This window comes from Felis catus, chromosome A1 (assembly GCF_018350175.1).
Source record: "Felis catus isolate Fca126 chromosome A1, F.catus_Fca126_mat1.0, whole genome shotgun sequence".
NCBI classification, from domain to species: domain Eukaryota; kingdom Metazoa; phylum Chordata; class Mammalia; order Carnivora; family Felidae; genus Felis; species Felis catus.
The window spans coordinates 67189849-67210353 of NC_058368.1; the positions used below are offsets into that span (position 1 = coordinate 67189849).

At 44.6% G+C, this 20505-nt stretch overlaps 1 protein-coding gene across 5 annotated transcripts in view; it reads right to left on the reverse strand.

Annotated features, from left to right (window-relative positions):
* The window catches only part of ABCC4 (ATP binding cassette subfamily C member 4), a 262924-nt gene extending 250464 nt beyond the window's left edge, over positions 1-12460 (reverse strand). For all 5 annotated transcript variants that reach the window (XM_023252655.2, XM_023252659.2, XM_023252657.2 and 2 more), the window contains exon 1: positions 12334-12460. In XM_023252655.2, the coding sequence (XP_023108423.1) occupies positions 12334-12407 (74 nt within the window). In that variant the 5' untranslated portion in view covers positions 12408-12460. The remainder of the gene's footprint in view (positions 1-12333) is intronic.
* Between the last annotated feature and the right edge of the window lie 8045 nt (positions 12461-20505).

Below are 20505 nucleotides of genomic sequence, written 5' to 3' on the forward strand. Positions count from 1 at the left end.
GTTGGCTGAACGAATTACCTAAACCACAAAGGGGCTGAATCAGTACCCCTGGCCTCCCACTGTGCTCTCAGAGATGGATTTTAAGGGCTGCGAAAGAGTTCAGAAAAGTGGTTCCCAAACCTTAAGCATCTGAGTCACCCAGAATCCTGTTAAAAAATTCTGATTTCAGGATGCCAACAGCTCTCCCCCCAAGCCCCAGATTATGTTCCTTGGGTAAGGAATGAGATTCTGAAATTTACATTGATTCTGTATCTAAGAAAAAAAGTACGGCAATACACAAACAAAAATGTTAGGTTACAAATGCTAAGGTAACATAGCTACCTTTTCATATGTATTCACTGCTCACTATCTGTCAGACACCATTCTGTTTACCAGTGTCTGGTTCATTTCATACTCTCAACAACCCTATGGGATGCGGACAACGATTATTCCCACTTTATTTGCCCATGGTCAGGGGAGTCGTAGAGTCAGATTTATCCCCAGGCACTTTTAGCTTCAGATGGGGCGCTGTTCCACTGTAACCAGGATCAGGGCTCAGTGCTGTATAAATGTGCCTTGGGCAATGGTGCTGAGAAAGCCACACAGGCTTCAGCCTTGCTCTCCCCCATCCGCTCCCACAACCCTGGTTGTGAACCCAGGGGTTCACTGAGAGCCAGCTGCCTCTCTTCAGTCAGGACCCCAATCCTGGCTCGGGGGGACCTGCACAGGCAGAATAGTTACAAAATCTGCCTCACCTCATCCGAAAAGTCTCATAGTGAGAAACTGTTGAAGAGGAGACTCAAAAAGCAGGTTCTGAAGAATTCTAAATGCCACTCTTAAGAACTGTTCTTGAAAGCAGTAAAGAGTAGCAGAGGTTTTTAAGCAGGAGGATGGCAAGGATTTGTTTTAGGGTAAAGACTGGAAGTAGGAAGATCCGCTGGGAGGAAGAAAAGCCAAGAGCATGAGCTGAGGCTGGAACAGGAGAGGGATACAGGCTCAGAGGTGTCCGCCTTCCCTTGGGCTCTCACACACTCACATTCAGGAAACACTTGCTGAATGAAGGACTCAAAGGGCATGTCTAAAGTTGAATCAATGGGATTTGATGTCAGAAGACAAAGTCCTTGAGAACAGACAGGTTCTGGGCCCCTGGGTGGCTCAGTCAGCTCAGGTCGGCTAAGCTCAGGTCAGCTAAGTCAGTCAGCTCAGCTAAGCGTCCAACTTCGGCTCAGGTCATGATCTCGCTGCTCATGAGTTCGAGCCCTGCTTTGGGCTCTGTGCTGACAGTTCAGATCCTGGAGACTGCTTCAGATTCTGTGTCTTCCTCTCTCTCTCTGCCCCTCCCCTACTCACACACTCTCTCTCAAAAATAAACATTTGAAAAATTAAAAAAAAAAAACGGACAGATTCATGTCTTAATAACTGGATGGACAAGAAAACACATGGCAATTCAGGAGACGGCATGATGGAGACAGGGTAGGAAAATGTGTTTCACATACAAACATCTGTGAAGAGCAAACTCACTCACTAACATGACTTTTAAATATCTGCTGGATAGTCAGCATACTCATTTATTTCTTTGGTCAACCAGTGTTAACCTGTCGGAGCTAAAGGCAGGCAGACAGAGACAGGAGCCTGAGAACAGGTGGCCACTGTGTGTGCTGCGGACTGTGGGCAGGGTACCAGCTGGGGCAGTGACTTACCCCTCCTCCTCGCTACAGGTCCCAGACAAGTTACATAACCAACCCCTCTGGGCCTGGATTTCCTCCAGTATGACATATTCATGGTCTTATACAATTGAGGATTAACAGGGACATTAAATGTAATCGAGTGAGCAAAAAATTCCGAGCCCACAGGAAGCATTCAATAGGTGTTAGTTACGATCTGTATTGTTATCTCAATGGACCCATCTCAGGAGGACTAAGCATCCCCTACCCCCCCAAGTGCCCAGCAGGAACTTAAAATGTAGATCCCCAAGTCCCACCCACACCAACCAGAACCAGAATACCTAGAGAGAGGGAAGGTTCCTCATCTGTATTTTTACGGGCATCTCATAAAATACTGCTGAAATAGATAACGTGAGTTTTAACTTCTAAAAAACATTCATCTTACTCTCTAACTTACACTTTTGGTTGTGTCACTGTATGTACATAATATATATAAAGAGATCCTAAAAGGATTAATCTCTTTGGGTGTATCAATCTTTGGGGCACCTGGGTGGCTCAGTCCGTAGAGCATGCAACTCTTGATCCTGAGATTACAAATTCAAGCCCCACAATGCATGTAGAGATCAAAAATATTTTTAAAATAAAAATAATTGGGTCAATCTTTAAATGGATCTAAAACTTATATTCCAGTCTTTAGGAGCCCCCTGGCCATAACAACCGGAGGCTTTAACTCTGGACTAGGTGACTTCTAGGTGACCTGCATTAACAATCATCCCTGTCTTCCAATTTTAAGGCTCAGATATTCATTTACATGCAGTCACAAAGAACTTGCAGGGTCAGAGATAAGTGCTGGGTCCATTCCAAAGCCTAGACCTTCCCACTGCATCACTGCCAACCACTTCTGCACAATTCATCAGCATAGAAACATTGAAAATACTTGCACAGGCTCAGAGCTCACACAAAGAACACCCCCCCCCCCCACCGGCTCCGCCCAGAGGCATTCTCCTGGTATCAGACAGGGTGTCCTGGCTCCACTGAAAAGTTACAGGTTAAGATTTAGGATAAAGGCTCATGTTGCACACAAGGACCCTGGGTTCCACACCCCACAGAGCAGGTGCAGCCTGGGAGATGTGCAAGGAGGGAGGGGATCCCCTGGAGGACTCAGAAAGGCAAATTAGCTGAATGAACACTAGTTAACCCCTTTCATGTTGAGCAGATGCAGAAACTATAGGGATAAAGACCCCAAAAAAATTAAGTTTAAGCTATAGGAGATAAACTTAGTAAATTTTGTTACACTGTTTATTTCACTGCAGGGGCTTAGTAAATTTCAATAAGGGTGTTTTGCTTCAGGCTGTAGTTATTGTACAAATTTGCCAAACTCCTCAAACTAAATGCTGAAGACACAAACAGGCTGAGGCCAGAAAAAGGGCCCTGGAAAGCTAACCCAGCCTCCATCAGTAACATCTGGATTTCTGGTAACAAACAACGGAAGATTAACATTAAGAGGCATTTGGGGAGCATGCCAAACAGGCTCAGTCAGAAGAGCGTGCACCTCATGATCTCCAAGTTGTGGGTTTGAGCCCCATGTTAGGTGTAGAGTGTACTTTAAAAAAAAAAAAAAAACCTTCAGGGGTGCCTGGGTAGCATAGTTGGTTAAGCATCTGACGTCAGCTCAAGTCATGATCTCATAGTTTTTGAGTTCAAGCCCCCGCATCGGACTCTCTGCAGCGAACTGGTTTTGGATCCTCTGACCCCCCTTTCTCTGCCCCTTCCCCTGCTTGTGCCTGCTCTCTCAAAAGTAAACATTTTTTTTAATCTTTAAAAAAAAGTGGGGGGCATCTTGAAACTGGTGCAAAGCCCTAGCTTAAAATGAAACATCTCTGGGGGGTGCCTGGGTGGCTCAGTAGGTTAAGTGTCTGACTCTTGATTTTGGCTCAGGTCATGATCCCAGGGTCTTGGGATTGAGGTATGCGGTGGGCTCCGTGCTAAGCATGGAGACTGCTTGAAATTCTCTCTCTCCTGAGGACCCAAAATCACGAATGAAAATGGATTTATCACAACCAATCCCTCAGAAATACAAGCAATTATCAGAGAATACTATGAAAAATTAGATGCCAACAAACTGGACAACCTGGAAGAAATGGATAAATTCCTAGACACCCACACACTACCAAATCTCAAACAGAAAGAAATAGAAAATTTGAACAGACCACAACCAGTGAAGAAATTGAATCAGTTATCAAAAATCTCCCAACAAATAAAGAGTCCTGGACCAGATGGCTTCCCTGGTGAATTCTACCAGACATTAAAAAAAAAATTTTTTTTTTTAACCTTTATTTTTATTTTTGAGACAGAGACAGAGCATGAACGGGGGAGGGGCAGAGAGAGAGAGTGAGACACAGAATCGGAAGCAGGCTCCAGGCTCCGAGCCACCAGCCCAGAGCCTGACGCGGGGCTCGAACCCACGGACCGCGAGATCGTGACCTGAGCCGAAGTCGGACACCCAACCGACTGAGCCACCCAGGCGCCCCTTCTACCAGACATTTAAAGCAGAGATAATACCTATCCTTCTCAAGCTATCCCAAAAAAATAGAAAGGGAAGGAAAACTTCCAGACTCATTCTATGAAGCCAGCATTACTTTGATTCCTAAACCAGACAGAGACCCAACAAAAAAAGAGAACTACAGGCCAATATCCCTGATGAATATGAATGCAAAAATTCTCAATAAGATACTAACAAATCGAGTTCAACAGCATAGAAAAAGAATTATTCACCATGATCAAGTGGGATTCATTCCTGGGCTGCAGGGCTGGTTCAACATTCACAAATCAATCAATGTGATACATCATATTAATAAAAGAAAAGAAAGGTGCCTGGGTGGCTCAGTTGGTTAAGCGGCCGACTTCAGCTCAGGTCATGATCTCGCGGTCCGTGAGTTCGAGCCCCGCGTCAGGCTCTGTGCTGACAGCTAAGAGCCTGGAGCCTGTTTCAGATTCTGTGTCTCCCTCTCTCTGACCCTCCCCGGTTCATGCTCTGTCTCAAAAATAAGTAAAAGTTAAAAAAAAAAAAAAAAAAAAGAACCATATGATCCTGTCAATCGATGCAGAAAAAGCATTTGACAAAATACAACATCCTTTCTTAATAAAAACCCTCAAGAAAGTCGGGATAGAAGGAACATACTTAAACATCATAAAAGCAATTTATGAAAAGCCCACAGCTAATATCATCCACAATGGGGGAAAAGTGAGAGATTTCCCCCTGATCAAGAACACGACAGAGATGTCCACTCTCACCGTTGTTGTTTAACATAGTGTTGGAAGTGCTAGCATCAGCAATCAGACAACAAAAGGAAATCAAAGGCATCAAAACTGGCAAAGAAGTCAAACTTTCACTTTTCGCAGACAGGATACTCTACATGGAAAAACCCATAGACTCCACCAAAAGACTCCTAGAACTGATACATAAATTCAGCAAAGTCACAGGGTACAAAAATCAATGTACATAAATCAGTTGCATTTCTATACAGCAGTAATGAAGCAAAAGAGAAATAAAGAAACTGATCCCATTTACAATTGCACCAAGAACTATAAAATACCTAGGAATAAACCTAACCAAATAATGTAAAAAATCTGTATGCTAAAAACTATAGAAAGCTTATGAAGGAAACTGAAGTAGACACAAAGAAATGGAAAAACTTTCCATGCTCATGAATCGGAAGAATATCGTTACAATGTCAATAATACCCAAAGCAATCTACACGTTCAATGTAATCCCAATCAAAATTGCACCAACATTCTTCTCAAAGCTAGAACAAACAATCCTAAAATTTGTATGGAACCACAAAAGACACAAATAGCCAAAATAATCGAAGAAGAAAACCAAAGCAGGAGGCATCGCAATCCCACACTTTAGCCTCTACTACAAAGCTGTAATCATCAAGACAGCATGGTATTGGCTCAAAAACAGACACATAGACCAATGGAATAGAATAGAAACCCCAGAACTAGACCCACAAACGTATGGCCAACTCATCTTTGACAAAGCAGGAAAGAACATCCAATGGAAAAAAGACAGCCTCTTTAACAAATGGTGCTGGGAGAACTGGACAGCAACATGCAGAAGAATGAAACTGGACCACTTTCTTATACCATTCACAAAAATAAACTCAAAATGGATAAAGGACCTGAATGTGAGACAGGAAACCATCAAAACCCTAGAGGAGAAAGCAGGAAAAGACCTCTCTGACCTCAGCTGTAGCAATCTCTTACTCGACACATCCCCAAAGGCAAGGGAATTAAAAGCAAAAATGAATTACTGGGACCTTATGAAGATAAAAAGCTTCTGCACAGCAAAGGAAACAACCAACAAAACTAAAAGGCAACCAACGGAATGGGAAAAGATATTTGCAAATGACATATCGGACAAAGGGTTAGTATCCAAAATCAATAGAGCACTTACCAAACTCAATACCCGAAAAACAAATAATCCAGTGAAGAAATGGGCAGAAGACATGAATAGACACTTCTCCAAAGAAGACATCCAGATGGCCAACAGACACATGAAAAGATGCTAAACGTCACTCCTCATCAGGGAAATACAAATCAAAACCACACTGAGATAACACCTCACACGTGTCAGAATGGCTAACATTAACAACTCAGGCAACAACAGATGTTGGCGAGAATGCGGAGAAACGGGAACCCTCTTGCACTGTTGGTGGGAATGCAAACTGGTGCAGCTCTCTGGAAAACAGTGTGGAGGTTCCTCAAAAATTTAAAATAGAACTACCCTACGACCCAGCAACAGCACTACTAGGAATTTATCCAAAGGATACAGGGGTTCTGATTCACAGGGGCACATGCACCCCAATGTTCATAGCAGCGCTTTCAACAATAGCCAAACTATGGAAAGAGCCTAAATGTCCATCAACTGATGAGTGGATAAAGAAGATGTGGTTTATACATACAATGGAATACTACCTGGCAATGAGAAAGAATGAAGTCCTGCCATTTGCAACTGCGTAGATGAAACTGGAGGGTATTATGCAAAGTGAAATAAATCAAAGAGAGTATCCTTCTGTTTTCACTCATATGTGCATCTTGAGAAACTTAACAGAAGACCATGGAGGAAGGGAAGGGGAAAAAAGTAGTTACAAACAGAGAGGGAGGGTGGCAAATCACAAGAGACTCTTAGGTACAGAGAACAATCTGAGGGTGGATGGGGGGGGGAGAGAGGGGAAATGGGTGATGGGCATTGAGGAGGGCACTTGTTGGGATGAGCACTGGGTGTTGTATGTAAGCCAATTTAACAATAAATTATATTTTTTTAAAAAATCAGATCCTCTCTCTCTCTCTCTGCCTCTCTACCCCACTCATGCTCTCTCTTAAAAAAAAAATAAAATACTATCAGCTACCTAATAACGTACACCACAGCCACTGTTTGGAAAGAAACTAAACTAAATGAATACATGACACGTCTGCATTCCCAATCACTGAGGGCCCAATGCAGCCAACCTCTAGAAACTATTACAGCACTCAGCATTATCTGCACTTCCCTCGCATCCTCAGCCTTCTCTGAGAAGTCTCCAGAGAGTCTACCCTGGCACCAGTGGCAATCTCCACAACAGCATTCACTTTGCAGGATGACAGTTCACCGACTGTGCCAGTGTCAGGGGAGTGAGAATGTAAGCCATTCTCCAGTGGCCCAAACCCTCCTCAACCCCATTCTCTGGGGACAGGTCTGAGCTGCTAACCACAGGCAGGAGGGTGGATGGATAAATGCAGAGCACACCCCCAGGGATGCTGTGCAGCGGGGGGAGCCAGGGACATGTCCAGGGAGTCTTGAGGGACAGGACGATCTAGTGCCCAGCTGGATACACCACACCATTTACTTCCAATAATGGGAAAAGAGGAAGAATTATTCAATAAACCATGATGAGAAAATGGGCTGTCTGGGGAAAAATGGGGCCTCTCTTACACCAAATACAAAAGGAAATTCTAGCTGCCTTTAGCATTAGAAAGAAAATGCTTATGGAGATTTAGACGACGCCGGAATCTAAGAAAGATCTATTACAGAAGCAACAGGAAAAACCAGAAAGAAAGAAAAAAAAAAGAGAAAAACCAGAAAGAAAAGCCCGATTAATGATACATAAGTTTATGTAGGGGACGGGTGCCTGGCTGGCTCAGTCAGTTCAGCAGGTAACTCTTCATCTCCGGGTTGTGAGTTTGAGCCCCACAATGGGTGTAGAGATTATTTGGGGAAAAAAAAAAAAAAAAAAAAAACAACTCTGATCTAAATTGAGACAAATGGGGGCGCCTGGGTGGCGCAGTCGGTTAAGCGTCCGACTTCAGCCAGGTCACGATCTCGCGGTCCGTGGGTTCGAGCCCCGCGTCGGGCTCTGGGCTGATGGCTCAGAGCCTGGAGCCTGTTTCTGGTTCTGTGTCTCCCTCTCTCTCTGCCCCTCCCCCGCTCATGCTCTGTCTCTCTCTGTCCCAAAAATAAATTAAAAACGTTGAAAAAAAATTAAAAAAAAAAATAAATTGAGACAAATGAAAATCTGAAAAAATATGATAAGCACTATTATAAGTTATTTCAAAAAGTATAAATGCCTCATGGGAAAAAATGTAACACAAATTCAAAGATATTTAAAAAAAGCTCCATCTATATGAATCAAATTCAAATTAAAACTTTGGTATTTTTAACCTTTTAAGCACCTTAATTCAGGTATTTAAAGTTGACAATGAAACATGCACACAAGCCAATATTGAGGGTCAACTGGTCCAAAACCGGGAAATCATTTTGCCTTTCACCACTTACTCTACTTCGGGGAGTAGAGAAAAAGGAAAGACGCACAAAGATACATGAACGTGCATTGCATCATAATCAGAAATAAACTGTACTTGACACAAGTGAAAGACTGAATAAACCACAATCATTAAATATACTGTTTTGACGATTTAAGCCCATATATAAATGTTAACCATTGGAAATAAAGAATCAGGATCCAAAACTATTTGGCTGGGGGGGGGGGGGGGGGGCGGGGACTACTTGGTTTTGTAGAAAAGACACATGCACAAGAGTTTTAGGAGGAAGACGAAAACACAACCAAAACATCAGCAGATATACTTGGCTAATAAAAACAAATCATCCAGGGGCACCTGGGAGGCTCGGTCAGTTGGGTATTGGACCCTTAATTTCAGTTCAGGTCATGGTCAAAAGGCTCATGGGATGGGGCCTCAAGTTGGGCTCCATGCTGACTATGGAGGAGCCTGCTTAAGATTCTCTCTCCTCCTCCCCCCCCACTCACACTCTCTGTAAAATAAACCATCCATATTCCTTTCTTTTTCTGTAGTTTTAAATTTCTTACAAAAATAGAAAAATATATATATATTCTTTTGAAAAATTCATAACGGGGATGCCTAGCCGGTTCAGTCTGTAGGGCATGCAACTCTTGATCTCAGGGTTGTGAGTTCAAGCCTCACACTGGGTGGGCACAGAGCCTACTTAAAAAATAGAACAGGGGCACCTGGGTGGCTCAGTCAGTTAAGGGTCCAACTTCGGCTCACGTCATGATCTAACGGCTTGTGGGTTGGAGCCCCACGTCAGGCTCTGTGCTAACAGCTCAGAGCCTGGAGCCTGTTTCAGATTCTGGGTCTCCCTTTGTCTCTGCCCCTCCCCCACTTGGATGCACACTCTCTCTCATTTAAAAATAAATATTTTTTAAAAATTGTTTAAATAAAACAAAAATCCACAACAACTGCCAATAGCCACAAACGTATGACCCCTAGACTCTAAGCCCAAAGTGTGCTGTGAAAACACCAAAACCCCAGTAAGGCCATTTGTATAGAAGTCAGTAAAGCTAGTTATCAGCATCATTTGGATAGACAGCTACCAGTTCACAAGTTTAGAAAGCAGATGAAATTTAAGAAAAGCAAATATCCAATGAGAAGCTGAAAACTAGGGCTTTTCTCTCCAAGTTGGGCCTTATCTCCAGGCAGTACTCCCTAACTGGGCTCATTTCAGCTTTCCCACCTGCAGCCAGAAGGGTACACATGGAAATCACTAAGGTGGCCTCCGACTTTAAAACCTCTAAAACTGCAGAGGCACCTGGGTGGCTCAATTGGTTGACCATCAGACTTTGGCTCAGGTCATGATCTCATGTGAGTTTGAGCCCTGCGTCAGTCTCTGTGCTGACAGCTCAGAGCCTGGAGCCTGCCTGGAGACTGCTTTGGATTGTATCCCCCTCTCTCTCTGCCCCTGCTCACTCATGATCTCTCTCTTTCACAAAGTTAAATAAACATTAAAAAAAAAATTTTTTTAAACCCTAGAATTGCAGAAGGTAAATAAACCAACGTAGGATAGCAATCAAGGTCAATCTGACCTCAAAAGACTTGCACAACCCTTTTTTAAAACTGGAATAACAATGCCACTGTGGGCGGTGGCTTCAAGCAGCGAGCCAGGCTCAACCTTCCATCAGCATCACCTGCAGCACCTGTTTCAAACCAACCCCCCCCCCCCAGAGTTTCTACATAATTTACAGAACTGGTCTGAAATAGGGGCTGAAGAATTTGCATCCCTAACAAGCTCCCAGGTGATGCAGATGCTAAAGGCGTTAAGAGCCCGGCTTTGAGGACAGGTGCCCTAAAGCATAGTGATAGCTTTCACAAGCACCATCTCATCTCCAACAGCAGTAACTTTAAGAAACTCCGGCCCGCAAGACCAAAAGTGTGTATGGACTAGCCTTCTCCATGTGTTTAAGAACAAGTGTCCCGGGGCGCCTGGGTGGCTCAGTCGGTTAAGCGTCCGACTTCGGCTCAGGTCATGATCTCGCGGTCCGTGAGTTCAAGCCTCGCATCAGGCTCTGTGCTGATGGCTCAGAGCCTGGAGCCTGTTTCAGATTCTGTGTCTCCCTCTCTCCGACCCTCCCCCGTTCATGCTCTGTCTCTCTCTGTCCCAAAAATAAATAAACGTTGAAAAAAAATTAAAAAAAAAAAAAAAAAGAACAAGTGTCCCAACAGAAGCAGCTCAGTACAGCGGTTACAAACACAGGCTCAGGAGCCAGAATGCCTGCTTTGGGATCCTGCTCTACACATTTAAATAGCTGTGTGATCCCAAGCAACTTCACCTCTGCTTCAGGACTGTCAGGTGTAAAACAGAGAGAAGCACTCCTTCCCCTGCAGTAAGGAAGCTTCATCCAAAATCCACATCTTCCCATTTTCATGTGAAAAATCCACAAACAGAAAGTGCTTCAGAATTCCTTGCCCTGCCTGAAGTTAAGGAGACATTTGCCTGCTTCACCACTGTTGATGATACCCACATCCAAATTCCTTCTTCTACCCATAGTCCTCTTTCCTTCAGAGGGGCCAAAGGGCCAAGAGATGTTCCCACGCAAAGTGAATACACCAATCAAAACAAACGTAGGCGTACTCACCCCCTTGGGATCTCCTAGGCTTACCCCATTTAAAAGAGTAAATTATCAGAATGTGGGTAAGATTAGAGCCTTCAGGTTAGTTTGGGGTCAAGAAACAAAAGATCTAATGCAAATGCAATTTAAGTCCAAAGGTTCAGGCCCACCTAGTCAGTAGTCCCAGCTACGACATGGAAAACTAGCCAAGAGCTTCACCTCTCTGAGCCGTTTTTCACCCCTGTGTTTTCTCCCAGCTCAGGGACCCTCCAATAATTTTAGGTCCATAGGGCGCCTGGACAAGACTACCTGCATTAAGACCACGGATCACTTCTACAAAGGCTAGAGATCCAGAGACCACAGGCTTCAAGGACCCCATCTCCAGAGCGGTCCTCAAAGGTGGAAATGGAAATAATTGCAATAAGGAAAGCGGCTGTTCAAAGACATGCTCCAGTTGTGGCTCTGTGTGGCCAGGATAAAAATGTGTTAAAGAGCAGTGTTCCCATTTATTAAATAAAAAAGCTGTTATTTTACCCACATGAAATATGCCACAACTAGATACCAGGACACGGTGTGAGACACACAGGAACAGAGGAAAGGGAAGAGAGAGACATGGTCACAGCCACACAAACACAAAAGGGAGCCCGGTGGAGTTGCAGCTCAGTGTCACAGAAGGAATATCGGAAGAGGTGGGGACGCCGTGGGGGAGATGGCAATGGTCCAGGGCACTAATTAAACTGCGGTTAAGTTTAGATAAAGGAAGCTGTTCACAAGCTGCTTGCTTAGGAAGAAAAAGGTGCAGCTTTAGTTCATGAGAAGTGCGAATCCCTGAGCGGCACGGGGGAAGTGGGCTAAGGGGGGAAGGGTCTAGTCGGTTCTCCCACTGGGCATTAATTCTCCCCGGGCAGCTACGGCTCTCCCCCTCCCCAGCTCCTGCTCCGACTCCTGCGGCCGCGGTCGCTGCTGCTGCTGCTGCTGCTGCTGCTGCTGCTGCTGCTCCCAGGCACTGGAGGCTGGCAGAGCCGCGAGCACCAAGGCAGGGATCCCCTGGTCCCCAGAACCCCTCTCCGGCCCTGTTCCCGCCCGCCCTGGGCGCCGGGGCGCAGACGGGGACCACGCGGCCGGCGTGGGGCGGCCCCACGGGCGGCTGGAAGCCGCGTGCTCCCGTCGCCGGCTGCAAGAGCTCCCACGCCGCGACCCTCTGCCCTCCAGCCCCAGAAGGCGCCGGCAGCGACAGGCAGGCGCGCGGCGGCGGCGCGATGTCGCAGCTCGGGCGGGGCGCTCACCAGAAGAATACGCGCGAGCAGAGGTTCGCGTCCTGCAGCGGGTTGGGCTTCACGTCCGGGTACACGGGCAGCATCTTGCCGGCGGGGTCGTGCTTCTCCCGGAGACGCGGGCGGGGATGCCGGAGCTCCTGTGCCGCGCGGGTCCTCACGGCGGGAGCCCAAGAACCACCCGCTTCCGGGAGCAGAGCGCCGGCGGCCCGCCCCGTTCCCGCCCCCACCCCCGGGCCGCGCAGCTGCTGCCGCCGGGAGACCGGAGCCGCGCGCCGCGTGCGAGGCGGCGGGACGAGGGCGGCGGAGACCACGCTGCCCGTACCCCGAGCAGGTGCGAGGCGACGCCGTTGGATGAAGGCGGGTGGGTCGAGCTCGCGGCCCGCAGGGCCCTGCGCGGAGGCGCCCACGTGCTCAAACCTGGATGCAAACTTTGCATAAGTTCGGGCTCCCAGCCCCGGCACCCTGCTGAGGGTGCCGAGGGGAGGCGCCGGCTCTGCCCGCCCCCGCGGCTCGGAAACGCCCCCTGGGCTGCTGCTTTGAGAGCTGCGGGACGGCTTTCGCCTGCCTTCTGGGCTGGCTGCCCTCATCAGGACCAAACAAGGGTGCTAGGGCAGGTGGTCCAGCCTGCGAGCCAAACGTTTGACCTCAGACAACAGCAGGATTTAGCACAGATTATCTTTGTAGAGCTGCAAGACCTAAAGAAAGGTAATAGAGGATTGAAGATGAATGCATGCTGTCATTGGGGGCAAGCTTTTCCCATCTCACCTGTTGCATTGCACGAGGGAGCTCTTGGCAGCTTTTTGCTGCCCTCTGAGATTGAGAAAGGCCGGTAGGGAGGAGAGAGCCGGCCTTATGGTTTCATTCATCATGCCCTGGGAGCCCAGCAGAGTAAAAGTAGCCAAGGGAACATGTTACAGAACACTGGTTAGTTGCACTGCAGGGGGGTCTTGACTCCCTTCTAACTTTAACAAGGCCAGATTCAAGAAGGTGTTGTTATTTATTATCCCTGTTTTCCAGATGAGAAAGACTAAAGGACAGAACTTATACATCGTCCATAAATGATGAAACCCAATTTGGACTCAAGTCAGAGTCCAGCATGGGCTGCCCCACTAGTGATGGTCAGTGTGCGTGAAAAGTGCCCAAATAGGCTGGTGGGATGAATGAATGATTGCAGGACCTGATGAACAAAACCTTGGACTCCCACTCCTAAGTCTTTGGTTGTTGTGTGGCCATCTTACCAGCTCAGCAGCTTCTCTTCCCTTCAACCCTAATTGAAGAAAAAGCAAAGATTTCAGTTCAAAATACAGCAAGATCACTTTTTTTTTTAATTAAGTAAACTCTACCCCCAAGGTGGACTCAAATACACCACAGGAGATCAAGAGTTGCAAGCTCTACTGACTGAGCCAGCCAAGTGCCCCAAGATCACTTTACTTTTTAATAATTTCCCATTTACCTTGGCTAAAATGGTGTTATGGATAATGGCTTTGGTTGCCAGAGGGGAGGTGAGTGGGTGAAATAAGTGAAGGGGATTAAGAGTACACTTGCCAGGCACCTGGGTGACTCAGTCGGTTAAGCCTCCGACTTCGGCTCAGGTCATGATCTCACAGTCAGTGAGTTCGAGCCCGGTGTCAGACTCTGTGCTGACAGCTCAGAGCCTGGAGCTCGCTTCAGATTCTGGATCTCCCTCTCTCTCTCTCTGCCCCTCCCCCGCTCGTGCTCTGTCTCTCTCAAAAATAAAATGTTAAAAAAATATATATACTTAACCATGATGAGCACTGAGTAATGTATGGAATTGTTGAATCATTATATACACCTGAAACTAATACAATACCAGTGTTAATTATACTTGAATAAAAAATGATTTTTAATGTCAGTTATGCAATATGAAAAATGTTGGAAAACTGGTGTGACTATAGTTGACAATACTATTCTGTCAAGTATACTGTGTTCTTGAAATTTGCTGACAGAGCAAATCTTGGATGCTCTTAACTTAGGAAAAAAAGAAAAATGGTTAAGATGTGAGGTGATGGGAGGGGTTACCTGGGTGGCTCCATCAGTTAAGCATCCGACTCTTGGTTTCAGCTCGTCATGATCTCACGGTTCATGGGTTCGAGCCCCTTGTCAGGCTCAGCAGCTGGCATCTCAGAGCCTGCTTGGGATTCTCTCTCTCTCTTCTTTCTCAGCCCCTCCCCTGCTCACACTGTCTCTGTCTCTCTCGACTTAAACAAAAAGATGTGAGGTGATGGACATGTTGATTGGCTTGGTTGTAAATATTTCATAATGTAGATGTATACCAAGTCTCAGTTGTACACCTTCTATACAATTTTTTGATTGTCACTCATACCTCAGTAAAGCAGGAGAGAAATGACTTTTAAAGAAAGCCTTGGGGTAGCTGGGTGGCTCAGTTAAGTGTCCGACTCTTGATTTCCGCTCAGGTCATGATCTCCGTTCATGAGTTCAAGCCCCTGTCAGTGCAGAGCTTGCTTGGGATTCTCTCTCCTCTCTCCTCTCTCCTCTCTCCTCTCTCCTCTCTCCTCCTCTCTCCTCTCTCCTCTCTCTCCTTCTCTCTCCTTCTCTCTCTGCCCCTCTCCTCTCTGTGTTCTCTCTCTCTCTGTCTCAAAATAAATAAGTATACTTCAAAACAAAAAGAAAACCTTACTATTTTCATTTCTTATAAGTCAAATGTGTAAGAATAGCAAAATGTTGACCATGTTTAATTGATGGGTGATGGGAGTTTATTATACTATCTCCTTGATATTTCATGTATGTTTGATAATTTCCAATATAAAAAGGAAGACATTTAGGTCTGAATATTATAAGAAAACTATAATTATTCAATTATTCCCTTTCGGTGTTAGCTCTTTCTCAGATAATGCAATCTATAAACCTAAATAATTAGCCCTCCCCTGATTATAGTTCTTGAAACTCCCTACATTTTCCAGCCTAAATGTTCAGCCAGCAGGTCTGAGTCAAGATGAAGGCCATGCTCTCTAAAGTTACAAGTCAAGTGACTTCCCTTGTCACTCTGCCCCAGGCCACTCTCCAGCCCTACAACTCCCAGAATCATAGTTAGCTGGTTACAAACTGCCAAAAACACTCTGTCCCTTCAGCTTCCGCTGAGTCCTTTTTTTTTTTTAACTAAGATCTTTTGAAACCTCTTACCATTATTTCCTGTACATGAACTAATACGATATTTAGAAGGATTATGAGAACCAGTGTTAAATTATAGGGAGAAGACTAGATTTGGAACCAGAGGACCAGGCGTACAGACTTTTCACTTATTACCTAAACTTCCTGACCCTTCTTTTCCCCAGGTCTAAAATGGGAATCAATATGCCCCCCTCTTCCTGCTTCCTACAGAGTTATTGTGAGCCTCACAACTCATAACTGTACTTTGTAAAACCTAAGGCAACATATAAATAAAAGGTTTTTTTTTTCATTCATTTAACAAATGCTTAGTGAATGCCTTTTAAGTATATGACCACGAGGCCAGGCACAGAGCATGCAAAGCTCTACCTGCACATGTTTACTGATTTTTTTTAATATTTTTTAATGTTTATTTATTTTTGAGAGAGAGACAGAAGTGTAAGCAGGGGAGGGGCAGAGAGAGCGGGAGACACAGAATCTGAAGCAGGCTCCAGGCTCTGAGGTGTCAGCACAGAGCCCAACGTGGGGCTCGAACCCACGAACCACCAGATCATGACTGAGCCACCCAGGCATCCCACATGTTCACTGATCTTAAATAAATAGTTCAGTACTGTAACTGCATAGGCAGTAAGTGTCGGACAGGCTGTGGAGCAATCAAATTGCTGGCAGGGACGTAACATGGTACAGCCACAAAATTACCACCTTACCCAGGAAGTCCACTCCTGGTATCTGTTGGTTTGGAGCCATCCCAAGAGCTCCCCTGGTGTAACCTGAAACTGTCCCCTGTACTTGGAGGGCAGGGAGAGACAGAAGACAGAGGCAGCCCATTCCAGTTGGTAGGTGGCAGTGTTCATAAACAAAGTGAACTTTTATACAGCTTGTGTTGAGTGGCAGCAAGAAAAATGGATCCCCACACCCACCAGTCAAATCTTAAATCTGTGAAGAGGCCTGAACTAGGTTCAGACACATATAACATGCAGATTCTCTCAATACCACATCACTATCTCAAGGCTGTGTCCTTGGGGCAGCCTCTGGGAGTGGGAGCCCACATTCCAAGGACAAGGAAGGGGGTGAGGAGACTCCAGTGGCTGGGGTGCAGCTCATGGGTCAACTGATGGTCATGTCTTTTCAACGACATACCCCAGCACTGTCTACGTAAGATAAATGAAAACATGTCTGCACAATAAAAACTTAGACACAGGGGCACCTGCTGGCTCAGTCAGTAGAGCATACAATTCTTGATCTCGGGGTTGTAAGTTCAAGTCCAACACTGGGTATAGAGATTACATAAAACTAAAAATCTTAAAAGTAAAAATAAATAAAAACTTAGACACAAATGTCAGGGGCACCTGAGTGACTCAGTCAGTTAAGCGTCCAACTTCAGCCCAGGTCATGATCTTGCAGTTTGTAGTTGGAGCCCCACATTGGGCTCTCTGCTATCAGCACAGGGCCCGCTTCGGGTCCTCTTCCCCTTCTCTCTCTGCCCCTCCCCTGCTCATTCTCTCTCTCAAAAATAAATAAATAAACTTAAAAAAAAAAAGTGTCATAGCAGCACTACTCATAAAAGCCAAAAGGTGTGTGTTGGGGTTGGGAGGAGTGAGAACCAAGTGTCCATCAACTCACCCACTGGTGAATGGATAAATAGAATGTGGTCTTACATCCAATGAAATATTATCTGGCATTTTATTAAAAGGAATGACATTGACATTTGCTATAACAGGCATGAACGCTGAAAATATGCTGCGTGAATGAAGTCAGTCATTGACTAGTGAGGAGCAAAGAGCAAACATCTAGGGAGACATTCAATCTTTTTATACCTGATTTATTCCCAAACCTCAGAGACATGATGCATATTGTGCCTTTACAAACTATAAATTACTAGATGGTCTTCAGGATCCCTCTCAAATATTCAAAGCATCAAGTGTTAAATTTGCAGTAGGTATAAGAGCTAATAATGCAGTACTAAGCTGGTTCAGCTAAGACAGTGCTATTCTTCAAACATTTTTCTCCCAAGACATATGGAACAAATGGCATTCACAATTTAAACGTACTCCAATGGGTTGAGCACAAATGCTCCATCAGTACACCTTCTAGTAAGTCTTCACCTCCATATCCTTAGGGGTGGGCACCGACTCAAATGTAGCAGCCAATCATAATATGCCACGGCCATGGCCAGAGGGGCAGGCCCAGAAACAGGCTCATGGCCCAAGCCAGCCAACTGGCTTTCTTTCTTGAGAATTTATTTTTGCTGAAGCTACAAAGGGAAAACCTCCCTTTCCTTTCTGATCAGGGAGTTGTAAAGATATGACCCATAACTGCTGGTGGCCATGTCTCCCATGTATGCAGAGAGGCCTGAAAGAATAAAGCAGGTACCCAATGGAAAGTCATGCAATCAACAACTAGTAAACACCTACTGTACCAAGAACGGTTCCAGGAAGGAAGGATACATAAGAACAGGATGAGTAATACAAGAGAGAGTCTTGGTGGTAACAGATCTCTGTGGATCCTGAAGCTAAGAGGATCCCTACTTAGATTGTGTGACGTTCCGTAGCAGGACCTAGGACTCTCCAGTTCATATCCTCTGTGCCCATCTCCAGGTCTACAGCAGCTAACTGCATACTTGCAACTCCCTGCTTAAGGGTCTTTTTCTGGCTATGGAAGGGCATTGGGCCCATATGCAAGGCAAGCCAAAAGCCTGTAATCAACCCTCAACCAGTGATGGGGAGCTGTAGATGAATGCCCAATCTCCTTGTCTACGGCTACAATAATTGTCTCCCAGTGCTCCCCAGCAGGATGAAGCCCAGCTGCCTAAGCAGTAACTTGCAAGCTAATACACCCTTTGTTTCTTCCTTCCTTTCTCTGTCTCACTTCTGCACTCCCTGCAAATGTTGTCCTGGGATCACCTCCAAAATAAACTACATCCACTCAAATCCTCATCTCGGTGTACTACTATGAGAACCCAAATGAAGACAAATGGGAAGGAAATATCCTTCCCATTACTGAAAATTCTATTCATCGTCTTGCACCCCCAAAATCCTAACAAGTACTATAAACTCTGGGTTGTTCAAAGGAGCGACACTATTCACATGAGGATTTTGAAGACTTAAAATGCGTGTGGTCCAAATTGAGATATGCTATAAGGGTAAAAAACACACACTGGATTTCAAACACAATACAAAAACATATGTTAATGTCTCAGTGACTTTTTACATTGATTACATATTGTAATGGTAGTATTTTGGACACACTGGTTTAAAAATATCTTGCTAATAATTGATTTCAACTTCACATGTTCCTTTTTAAAGTGACTACTAAAAAACATAAAATTACAGCTGTGGCTTCACTGTATATTTCTTTAAATATATTCTTTTTTTTTCCTTGAATGTCTATTTAGTTTTGAGAGAGAATGAGAGAGCGCGAGTAGAGGAGAGGCAGAGAGAGGAGACACAGGATCTGAAGCAGGCTCCAGGCTCCAAGCTATCATCTGTCCACTGTCCACTGTCAGCACAGAGCTCAAAGCAGGGCTCGAAACCGCAAACCGTGAGATCATGACCTGAGCCGAAGTCAGACACTTAACAGACTGAGCCACCCAGGTGCCCCCTCAGCGTATATTTCTGTGAACAGCATTGCTGTAATCAATGGATAGGCTCGAACACCACTAATTTCTTTCCCACTCAAGAAAGCAAGCAAATAAGATTCGTGTTACTATACAAGTGACCTTGAACATGCTCTAGTTCATAAAAAGAGGTCATCCTTAGGATTCAGAACTTCCTTAATAGTAGTGAAGTACTTGTGTCACTTCCCATTGGATCTTAGTCATTTCTACGTTATGATGCTATCGTAAAGAGTTAAACAAAACATCCACAAAGCCTGGTTCAATATATTTTACCTGGTCTTCCTTTAAGATGTGATAATATCGAAAGTTCAAGTTATTTTGCTTTCAGTCGTTTGGAAAACCAATCCATTATCGAGATTCGTTGTCCAGAAACTGCTAAAAGTTGATCAAGATGTCTTCAGAAAAAGATACACCTAAAAAGATGAAATCCCTACTTCCAGCCTTGCAATCTAGAAAAAGAATGGGTAAAAAGTAACTTATACCAAAATTATACAAATAATAAATATAAATATGTAAATACATCTGTTCTCACCCATCAAACTAGCAAAGGTTTTTTATTTTTCAAATTAGCAAAGATTTTTTTTAAAAAAACAATGTACCCCATGTTAACGAAGGCAAAACATAAGAGGCACTGTATGTAGTATACTATTGGCGAAAGGTAAATTAGAATAGCCTTTTACTTTTCTTTTTTTTATTTTTAAAAAATTAAAAAAATATTTAATGTTTATTTTTGAGAGAGAGAGAGAGAGAGAGCATGCAAAGCTGAGGAGGGCAGAGAGAGAGGGAGACAGAGGATCAGAAGCAGGCTCTGTGCTGACAATGCAGGGTTTGAATTCATGAAGTGTGAGATCATGACCTGAGCTGAAATCTGATGCTTAACCAGCTAAGCCACCCAGGCACCCCTAAAATGGCCTTTTTAGAAAACATTCGCCAATACTTACATTTGAGATACATTTGAGATCCTTAAAAATATTCATCCTCTTGATTCAGTAATTCTACTTATAGGAATTCCATTTATAGGCTTATTAAGGGAAAAAGTACTAGGGCGCCTGAGTAACTCAGTTGGTTAAGCAGTGACTCTTGATTTTGGCTCAGGTCATCATTCCAGGGTTGTGGGATTGAGTCCCACTTTGGGCTTTTCACTGAATGTGAAAAGCTTAAGATTCTTTCTCTCTCTCTCTCTCTCTCTCTCTCTCAAATATAAATAAACAAACAAACAAATAAATGGAAAGTACAGATGATAATTTATGTACAGATTTCTTTATGTATAAATATGTTTATCAGAGCAGTGCTTCTTATAATAGGATTTAGAAACAGCTAAAAGCCCAGCAAAGGCAGAATGTTTAAGTAAATCATGACTCACTTTTAAACAAGTACTTTTTGAATTTTTTTTTTCAACGTTTATTTATTTTTGGGAC